Here is a 10,504-nt window from a genome sequence, read left to right as displayed (position 1 = left end):
CTCTACCAGAAGCTGATGACGATCTTGAGCTTGAGCAATTAATGCGAGATATCGATGAAGACAAATATGAACCTGAGCAGCCCGAGGAGCAAGCACAACAAACGCATCAAATGCCTCCATATTTTCAATCCTTTATGGAGACATTCTATTTCCGATATGATACCATGGATTCGCGCTTTACTTCTATAGAGTCTCATTTATCCACAATGGGAGCTCAACAATTAGAAATTCTTCGAGAGATGCGTGCAAACAACGAAGCAACCAACGCGCGTATTAATGAACTCACTCACGAAATGACCGCTATGTGAGCTCGTTTTCCTCCTCCTGATCCGGATATGTGATTCTGTGCTTAGCTTTAAAACCTTGAACTAAACGATTATTGCTTCAACTTTTTGGATTGTTTGATTTTGTGACTTTGGATTTGTTTGGATGTTTTAATTTGTGGATTGATTGATTTTGAATTTGTTTGGATTTATGGATGATGTGAACTTATATATTTGGTGTGATTTATTCATTATTGCATCATTTACATAATTTTAGCAATATGACAAATTTTGCCATGTCACATTAATTATGAATATTGATTATGAACTAATGGCTAACGTTTCTCTTGCTTGTGATCTTAGCAGCTTAAACTATATATAATCAATTGGCTAAATAATTTCAAAAACTTGTTTAAATTCTTTAAAATGTCTTTTTGATTTAACAAAAAGGGGGAGAAGTGTTAAATGTGTTTTTAAATGATAAATGGGAGAAGTGTTAAAGTAAGGGGAGTAATTTCAAAACTTGATTTCAAAATCTTAAAATTACTAAAATGTTTTGTTATATCAAAAAGGGGGAGATTGTTGAAAACATTTTGATATTTCGATATAACAAATTAAGTTAAATGAATTTTAAGATTTTCCAAATGATTTTCTAAGTATATTCGATATAACTATTCGAATATCAAAACATTACTCCAAATCTTTCAAAAATCATTTTTAATCCATAATAATCAAGTGTAAAATTAAGTTTTAATCTTAAAACAATTTCAAAATAATTTTACAAAGTATTTCGAACCATTTCAAAGCTAAAAATTCCAGATTGCTCAGAGGGAATCGATTCCCCCCTGAATGGTTTGGCTCCGAGAATTCCAGTATGCTAGGAGGGAACCGATTCCCCCCCAGGGGGTACCGATTCCCCCCTTGTATAACGGTCGAAATATTTGAATTTTACACTTAGGGAACCGATTCCCCATAGGGGGTACCGATTCCCCCACGCTCCAAGCTGTTTTATTAATTGTTTTCACACTAAAACGGCTATAATATCTTCTTTAATCATCCCCAACGTTCAGAAGTGATTCAAGATGTATTTAAGCAAGCTTAGAAGCCATTGATTAATAACAAGAAACATCAAGCGACTAGAATTAAGAGAGAATCAAAGAGAAAGCATCAAACCTCAAGTTTGAGTATTTCAAGCCTATTTTTCATTCAATATTCATTTTGCTTTCAAGAACACTTATTGTGCTCAATTGTATTTATTCTTCAGTGTTCTTTCTTTGTTCTAGAATTGTGCAAACATATTTGCCTTGTGAGGTTTTTCTTGTAAGTTTGCAAATTTGTATTTCTCTTTGAGAAAAGAGTGTTCTCAAGAATTGGGGTATATTCTTGAGGGAGTTGTAAGGTTATCTCTTTGGCCTCAAAAAGAAATAACAAATTAGTGAATTTGTTGGAAAATCTTTAGTGTGGATAGCTAAGGTAGTGGACGTAGACTTTGGTTGATAAAGTCGAACCACTCTAAATCGCTGTGCAATTTCTTTCAATTTTCTGCAAAAGCTTCCACCAAAATTTTTATTGCCAATTCACCCCCCTCTTGGCCGATTCCGTCAATCGATTAACTCAACATATAGCATCTGTATCACTCTTATCTAGACTACCTTAAAGGGAAATAGCCAATTCTGAGTAGTATTCTAGAAATCATATAGGTTTTAGAGTGATAATGAAAGTGAGTAATTGTGTCCAAGTAAGATTCAATATGTGTTTTATTGATCATCTCAACAAGTCAATTCATTTTTATTTCAGATCAAATTAATTATATGATAACTAACTTGATTGTTTACTTTTGAGATTACTAGTCTTCGTCAGGTTCCCCTATTCATAATTTTTTATCGAGATTTGAGATTTATGTCACGATTCTAAAAGACTCTTCTTGACGCTAGGTATACACGATTAAAACTTCAGTGCAACTTATTATCCGCAGTCTGATTGTCTGTTAGAGCAGGTTATTCAAATTCTTAAGGATAGGTTGAAAGATTGTATTATAGGGTTCTAAGATATTATGGTGGATTGTTTACTGTTGGTTGAGTGTTCCTATAATAATAGTTATTACGCCAATATTCAGATGACACTGTACAAGGCTTCGTATGGTCATATCTGTTTCTGTCAGGTAAAATTTCAAGGCCAAAATTTTCTTAAGGGAGGGAAAGTTCTCATACCCCAATTTTGGGGTCAAATGTTAAGCTTTTAAAAGTTTTTGTCGTTTGTTATGTTCCCTAAAAGTTTAGGGAATTCTCTTCTGATTAACCCTAATCTAAGGTTATTGAAATAACAATTACTTTTTCAATTTGTTTTTTCCAATTATTTTTCAGTAGTCGCGTGAACCTCTCCTTTTCTTTACCCATTTTAGTTTCCAAATCTTCATCGCCAGGCCGTCATGGAGTGCACCGCCGGTTTCATTGTGTTGCCCTCATCGTTCTGAACAAAACCCCACCTTTGAAGTTTCTTCGTCGGCCACCGTTGTCGAATCCGAGAAAAAGAAGCCTTAGAGAATATATTCATGCTGCCTAATCACTGTTACCATTTCGAGTTGCATTGCCTCCATTGCTAGTCTCTTGTCTTTATTCTGGTCATAATTATGGTAAAAGGTTATCTTCACGAGCCATTCGTTTGATGAATATTTCGATTAATCCTGGCATCGTATTCATCTTTGTGCCACTATTATCTTTGTTAGTTTTATGCATGGGTACTCTCGTGTCTCCAGATCGCTCTCTAGTAGACATTGATCACTCTCGTTCCACTCAGCTCGATTTTACCCACTCATCTCGAGATACGTGTCCACATTCCTCAGGACCTAATATGATCAATAGTAAGAAGCGTAAGGCTTAGTCCGTGTTGTTTAGCTATTATATGTATGTCCATTTGACCTGGTTGTTACCTTTAATATTGTTGCTATTATGATGTATGATATTATTTTTAAGCATGTATGTATTCTAGTTATATGTATTTGAGTTATAACTAACTTCTGATTATTGTTGCATCATTTTAAATATGTCCATTGATGCATTCTTGTTTCTGCATGAGATCCTCTACGGAGGGCATAATCCCCGTCCTGACTCTAATTGGGATTGTATACCTATCCTGATTCTGCATGGGATCCTCTACAGAGGGTATAATCCACGTCCTGATTCTGCATGGGATCCTCTACAAAGGGCATAATCTACGTCCTAATTCTACATGGGATCCTTTATGGAGAGCAACGTCCCCGTCTTGTTTTTGATTTATGATGAGTTCCTCTATGGAGGTTAACTCAGGCTCCTCTTTGAAGGGTAACGTCTCTTTCTTGATTTCTGTTTTCTACTCTAGATCCACTTTGGAGATCTCAGGTTCCTCTCAGCATGTAGTGTTTTTCATTATGTTCGTCTATGATAAGAGGTAAAGTTGTGAGAAAATTTGTATGATTCGGATTATACCGTTATTTGATTATTTTATTGTTTTTATATAATGCTTGAAATATTTGAATTGTTATTTGTATTTAGAGGGCACACTGAATTTTGTAGCTCACTCTATTTTTGTTTCTATTTTTAGATTATTCAGATATATAATCAGTTTGACTATCAGAGGAGTAATCTCGATTTTGTACCGTGTGAGGTTAAATTTTAGCTTTTAACTTCTTTAAATTGTGACATGAGTTTATTTTTTATTTTATATTCAGTAAATATTTTTAAGACGCTTTATCAACTAAAATCATTCGTAAGCCATTTTTTGTGATCAACAAGGCTACCTTAATTCAGTTATAACTACTAGACTAGGTCGAAGGGTTACATTCCAACTATCAAAGAGAAGTTCTGAATTTAATTAGACTAATATTCTGATCTCTATCAATTATCATTTTTTGAATATTCAAAATTTTAAGATCCAAAATTATCTTTCATTATCATATTAATATACATCTGATCAACAAAAATCATAACTTAAAATCCTCTTATATTTATCAGCAACTTCAAAGCATGAAGCTTCGAACTTCATTTATTGGCAAACTAAGTAGTTTTCCCTTGGCGGTCGGTGGTATTATGCCAACCTAGCTTTATGTCTTGCTGAGAACAGATTGCTCTCTCTTGTTCTAATCCGTAAATAAAAAACAACAATTGGAATTTGGTAGTGTGAAAGCTATGGATTTTTTTTCATGTTCCTTTTTTCTTTTTAATTTTTCTAGTTATGGTATATCTTGTTGCATGGTGTATATCACCATCAATATGTCAAAAGAATCAGCTAGTGTTTTATTTGGAGTGGAAGTTACATGTCACATTAAATTATTGGGTAAACTACATATCTAATCACTCAACTATCACTTTAATTTCAGTTGATCACCTAACTATCACTTCTTTCTACATTGAGAGTTGAGACTGCTCAATGACTTTAAAAAAATTGTTACCTAATGACAATGGCCAGCAACTACCTTAAAATTAATTATAAGATAAAAACATATTTTCAACGATCATTACTTAAAATAGACCGGTAAATTATAAGTCATTTAAAAAAAATCACAATGTTGTTATGTGTCAAAATGTCCATTTAATGCTCTTTTATGTGTCAAAATGTTTAGTATTTCAATTTTCACCTATGAGAAAAATACCATAGGAAGCAGAAATTTACGGACTGGAATTAGTATTATCCACCCTATATATATACTGAACCATCTTCATTTCATTTTACCCAAGTCATATTTCTTCTAAATTTTTAATTAGTTTCTTTATTCCTACACAAAGAGCAATGGCTAAATCAACTGTCTCTCCCCCAGTTTTCTTCTATCTTCTGCTCCTTTTGTCATTTGACTCTGGTACGTACCTTTCTCCATTTTCCTTTTGCTTTTGGGTTTGATATTGAAGCATGAATGGCAAAATTGTGGTTAGGTCCCTTCAAGAATTGTAAAACTATATGTTAGTGCAATGGCGAAATTGCTTTTGACTCCAGGAATTTATTTATGCAGAGATCTTGCTGAAGTTGGCCAAGGGGCAGGTGAAAAATCAATGTTTTCCCTTTTTTCCCCTAAAAATCCCATATTTTCTCACGAATTTCTTATGTAAACAGAGCAAAACATGGTGTGTTGCAAAGCCATCCACCGACGATGCAGCACTGGTTTCCAACATAGAGTCAGCCTGTAATTATCTTGGAACCCGGGGATTAAACTGCACCCAGATACAGCCAGGTCAGCAGGGATTAATCAAGGAGGACCCGGATCGTAGCTTTAAAAATTTTAAATTATCATATAATTTAGATATTTTTTATATTTTGTATTGATAATCTTTCTATATATCCTTAACATAAAATCATACTTCTGTCCTACATAGGTGGAGCATGCTACGATCCCGAAACTCTCATCAACCATGCCTCGGTCGTCATGAATTCTTACTACCAAGACAATGGTGGTCAGGAACATGCATGTCACTTCACTAACTCCGGTCTCATCACTGTATCCAATCCAAGTAAATTGCTCGTTAAACCCTAATCCTGTAAAAAAGAAAACATGTTTTGTTTTTAAATTTTGCTGTTTCATGACGTTGTTCATAATTGTTTGTTCTTGCAGGCTATGGAAATTGCCAGTATGCGTGACTGAGGGGTGATGATATGGAAGACGTGTTTTCCTGGGTGTCGTCTGTAATAAATGTTGCTAAAGTCTCCGTGCACTTATTTTTCCACCAAAATTTGCTTTCTTTCTGTAGGGGATTGGATTCCATATAGTATGTTTTAATGGACTAAAGGGTTGTTATGTTTGATCTATATGATATTTATACCATGATTATAATATATAGTTTCTATTAATTTTTCTTCGTTTGGATACTTCAAAAATGATTACTAGACTAATTCTGGATACAATCATGACCTAATGTGATTATCGAATATCAAAAGTTTAAGAAAAAACACCATGATATTCTTTGTTCCTCACAAAAGTTAATCTAGTCTTAATAGTGACACTAGGAACCAAGTTTTTGGTCATTCAAATTTAATTCAAGTATAATATTTTTATATCATCGTTCGATTCGAGTTTAAGAATACTTCATTTACAGCAACATAAACTTAGAATTTTATGTTGCATTCAAACGGAACACTGATGGTAGATTTAGTCTCCGCAGTTGCATAAATCTCCCCAATTTGAAGCGCACACTGAATTTTATGTAGCAAAAGTTCGAAAAACAGTACCAAACTAAAACATTCGGCCATTGCCCAAATGAATCAGCTTAATAATATCAAAGTTTTCAGCTGGTAATGGAAAGTCAGATAACCACTGGACGTGCAACCATTTCTTATCTACCAACTGATACGCCCGGAAACAGTACCAAACTAAAAACATTCGGCTACTGTCAATATTTTCATGGGGACAAAATGAATCCCCACGGCACCTTCCCCGAGGACGTAAACCGAAAGCAACGGCAGTTCCAGAATCACAAGCCTCGGGTGGCATCGTACTCAGAATTTCACTGAGTTCTAGAGTTCACAGATTCAAAGTGCGCCATTCAACCTTGGAAATATGTTCCTCATCCGTCGGATTATCTTTCTAAACTGGCCAATTTATCCAAGCCCAGAAAGGCAAGGCCTCCAACACTCCATCTCGTCGAATTCCAAGGTGATTCAGGAATGATTAGTTGCACGTGTCACGGGGCTAGACTGCTGTTAGCAAGCTCGTGCGGCCTTAGACATTTTCTTGGTCGAAAATCGGCTAAGTGACCCGAACCTTCACTAAGCAAGAATGCTTAGAAAGTTGCTAACCCAAAGGAATTGGGGAAAATAAAGATATAGGCGAGCTAAAGGAAGAAGAGAGATTTAAGAGTGAATACTAGTTTGTATTTCTCAACTTGAGGTGTGTAAATGAAGGGGGGTGAGCCTCCTTTTATAGTTGGAGTCCCCTATAATGAACGGTTGGGATTAAAATACATCAATGGCCAAGATGAGAGCTCTACACTATTTACAACAAGTGGGCAATGAGTTTGCATCATTATCTTCTAAGCTAAATAATTATCATGTCTCCAAGGTGGATTGGATCAGCTCACTTGGATCTTCTAGAAGGCCCAAAACTTGGTAAAGATAATCCTTGGCAGCCTTGATTGTATTGTGTTCGGTCATGGGCTGGCGGTCTGGGACATTCTCCCCCACTAGTTCTAGCGACGCCCTCGTTGCGCGGCTAGAGTGAAACTGGTCTACCTTATCTCGGAATTGCCATAAGTCTTTGGAAGGCTCCCAACTTCCTTCACTCTCTGGAAGTCCCTTCCACTGAAAAGGTATTCATGCCTTGGTCGATGTCCCACTCGATGAACGGCTCTCTCCGCATGGATGGCCTCTACTTCCTTCTCCTAAGAGACTTTTACCCCGACTAGCGCTCGGTGTGACTTGCCTCGATCTAGTTCTTCCTCATCCTGATGGTATGGCTTCAACAAACTCACATGGAACGCAGGATGAGCTTTGATGGTCTGAGGCAACTCCAATCTATAGGCCATGGTGCCTACTCGCTTTAGAACTTTGAATGGCCCTTCGTATCTTCGTACAAGCCCTTTGTGATATGGGTTGCGCAAGATCCCACTTAATTTGGCAAGGACTAGGTCACCAACCTTAAAATTGACGTCCCGACACTTTCGATCCGCCCACTTCTTGGTTCGCTTCCGGCCTTGTGTAAACAAGCTCGGGCTTGTTCATGTTGTTCTTGCCACTCCTTGGCAAATTGGTATGCTGTTGGATTCGGCCCCTTGTACCCAGTCGCAATTACATTTGGTGTGAGCGGTTGTTGCCCGGTTATAATCTCAAATGGACTTTGATTGGTTGCTTCACTCATTTGCAAATTGTAGGAAATTTGGCTACGTCCAACAATTTCGGCCAGTCGCGTTGCGTAACACTCATATAGTGCCTTAAGTAAGTCTCTACGAGTGCATTCACTCTCTCGGTCTGCCCATCCGTCTGTGGATGAACACTCGTCGAGAAGTTCAAGCTTGATCCCATCAACTTGAACAACTCTTTCCAGAACCTCCTAGTGAACCTTGTGTCCCGATCACTGATGATCGTCTTTGGAACGCCCTAGTACTTCACCACGTGCTTTAGAAAAAGACGAGCGGCTTCCTCAGCTGGGCATACTTTGGATGCTGGGATAAAGGTACGTACTTGGAAAATCTATCTATCACTACCATGATGCTAGAAAATCCATCGGTAACCGGTAGACCGATAATAAAATCCATGGAAAGACTCTTCCATGGTCTTTCAGGGATTTGCAAAGGCTGCAACAATCCAACTGGTTTCTTCTGCTCTATCTTGTCTTGTTGGCACACAAGACATGTCTTCACATAGGCCTCAACATCATTGCCCATGTGCGACCAGTAATAGTGTTCAGCTATTAAGGCCAAAGTCCGGTGGATCCCCGGATGTCCCGCCCACTTGGAATTGTGATATTCTTTCATGAGCTCCTTTCGCAATCCTTTAAATTGCGGCACATAGAGGCGGTGTCCTCGAGCATACAATAAGCCTCTCTCGAGCCAAAACTTTGAGTGTTACCCTCAATGGCAAGCTCCATCAACGAAGTGGTCATCGGATCATGTGGCAACCCCTCCTTAATCTGTTCCCGCATTTGCCCTGTCGGCATACTGACGAACTCTATATCGTACCTTCAGCTTAAGGCATCGGCTACGAAATTTACTTTCCCAGATTTGTGCTCGAATGACAAATCAAACTCGGTAAGAAACTCTTGCCATCGAGCCTGCTTCGACGACAACTTCTTCTGGGTTAGGAAGTAACTGTTGGCAACATTGTCGGTAAACACTATGAACTTGGACCCAAGTAAATAATGTCGCCATGTGCACAAGCAGTGCACAACCGCCGTCATCTCTTTCTGATGGACCGTGTATCGCCTTTCGGTCTCGTTGAGCTTCCGGCTTTCATAAGCAACCGGATGTCCTTCTTGCATTAGGACGCCACCAATAGCAACGTCAGATGCATCGGTGAATACTTCAAAGGACTTGGTGTGATCAGGCAATACCAAGACTGGCTCGCTTATCATAGCAAGCTTGAGTTCGTCAAAGGCACTTTGACACTTCGGGCTCCAATCCCACCTCATGTCTTTCTTCAATAACTCGATCAAGGGGGCGGCGATTTTAGAGTATCCTTTGACAAAACGCCGGTAATAGTTGGCCAACCCTAAGAATGACCTCAGCTCTATCACCTTGGTTGGCACCTTCCATTCTTCAATGGCTCGAATCTTGTCCCTGTCCATCCAGATCTTGCCACCTCCAACAATGTGGCAAAGGAAAGGGACTTCTGTTTGGGCAAATGAGCACTTATCCTCTTAACATAGAGCTCATTGTCTCGCAACACCAAGAACACTTGCTTCAAGTGTTCGACATGATCCTCCAACGTCTTGCTATAGATGACGATGTCGTCGAGGTATACAACAACGAATCGATCCAAAAAGGGCTGCAACACCTTGTTCATCAAGGTGCAGAAAGTGGCTGGAGCATTCGTGAGGCCAAAGGGCATCACAAGGTATTCATACGAACCGTACCTGGTCACGCAGGCTATCTTCGGTTCATCTCCCTCGGCTATCCTTACTTGGTAATAGCCCGATCACAAGTCCAACTTGGTGAACCACCTTGCACCACCAAGCTGATCGAACAAGTCTGCAATGAGGGGAATTGGGTACTTGTTCTTCACCGTGAGCTTATCAAAGCCCGGTATTCGATACAAATCCGCAAGGAACCATCGTGCTTCTTTTGAAACAACATCGGGGCACCGTAGGGGGACTTTGATGGTCAGATGTAACCATCATCGAGGAGATCCTTCAACTGTCTGTGCATCTCTTCTAACTCGGGCGGAGCCATTCGGTAAGGGGCTCGAGCGGGTGGCTTCGTATTTGGCACAAGTTCAATCTTGTGATCAACCTCCCTCTTTGGAGGCAACTTCTTGGGCAACTCGACAGGCATCACATCTTTGAATTCTGCCAAAACGTGGCTCACCACGTCGGGAACATCCTTGGTTGTGGATGTCTTGTCACACACCAAGATCGCTAGGAAGGTCGGTTCCTCCTTGCGCACTGCCTTCGAGAATTGAATCGTGGACAAGACTTTGGACCCTACTTCTGACCCTCGGCTTACTGGGACTATGCATTGTTGCTTTGGATCCAAGATGCACAAGCAATCGGTAAAGGTACCGGGAAAACATTGATCCTGTCCAAGAAACTTAAGCCAAGAACAAAATCGAAATCATCAAGAGGAATT

At 38.9% G+C, this 10,504-nt stretch overlaps 1 protein-coding gene across 1 annotated transcript; it reads left to right on the top strand.

The window, feature by feature from the left end:
• The first annotated feature begins 4,964 nt into the window (after positions 1-4,964).
• LOC120172922 (major pollen allergen Ole e 10-like) lies at positions 4,965-6,029 on the top strand. The gene is made up of 5 exons (XM_039180248.1): positions 4,965-5,094; positions 5,245-5,273; positions 5,346-5,463; positions 5,606-5,740; positions 5,842-6,029. Exons 1-5 carry the CDS (start codon positions 5,028-5,030, stop codon positions 5,865-5,867), a joined length of 375 nt encoding a protein of 124 aa, XP_039036179.1. The 5' UTR covers positions 4,965-5,027; the 3' UTR covers positions 5,868-6,029.
• Positions 6,030-10,504: the final 4,475 nt, after the last annotated feature.

The sequence above is a fragment of the Hibiscus syriacus genome, unplaced genomic scaffold, assembly GCF_006381635.1.
Source record: "Hibiscus syriacus cultivar Baekdansim isolate YM2019G1 unplaced genomic scaffold, ASM638163v2 tig00111917_pilon, whole genome shotgun sequence".
Lineage (NCBI taxonomy): Eukaryota > Viridiplantae > Streptophyta > Magnoliopsida > Malvales > Malvaceae > Hibiscus > Hibiscus syriacus.
The sequence above is the reverse complement of the archived record's forward strand: the minus strand, read 5'-3'. Positions and strand labels throughout refer to the sequence as shown.

Coding starts and splice junctions, on each gene's coding strand:
- LOC120172922 (XM_039180248.1), top strand. CDS start 5,028: ATGGCTAAATCAACTGTCTCTCCCCCAGTTTTCTTCTATCTTCTGCTC. Junction 5,095..5,244: donor CCTTTTGTCATTTGACTCTG/GTACGTACCTTT, acceptor TTATTTATGCAG/AGATCTTGCTGAAGTTGGCC. Junction 5,464..5,605: donor CTGCACCCAGATACAGCCAG/GTCAGCAGGGAT, acceptor TGTCCTACATAG/GTGGAGCATGCTACGATCCC.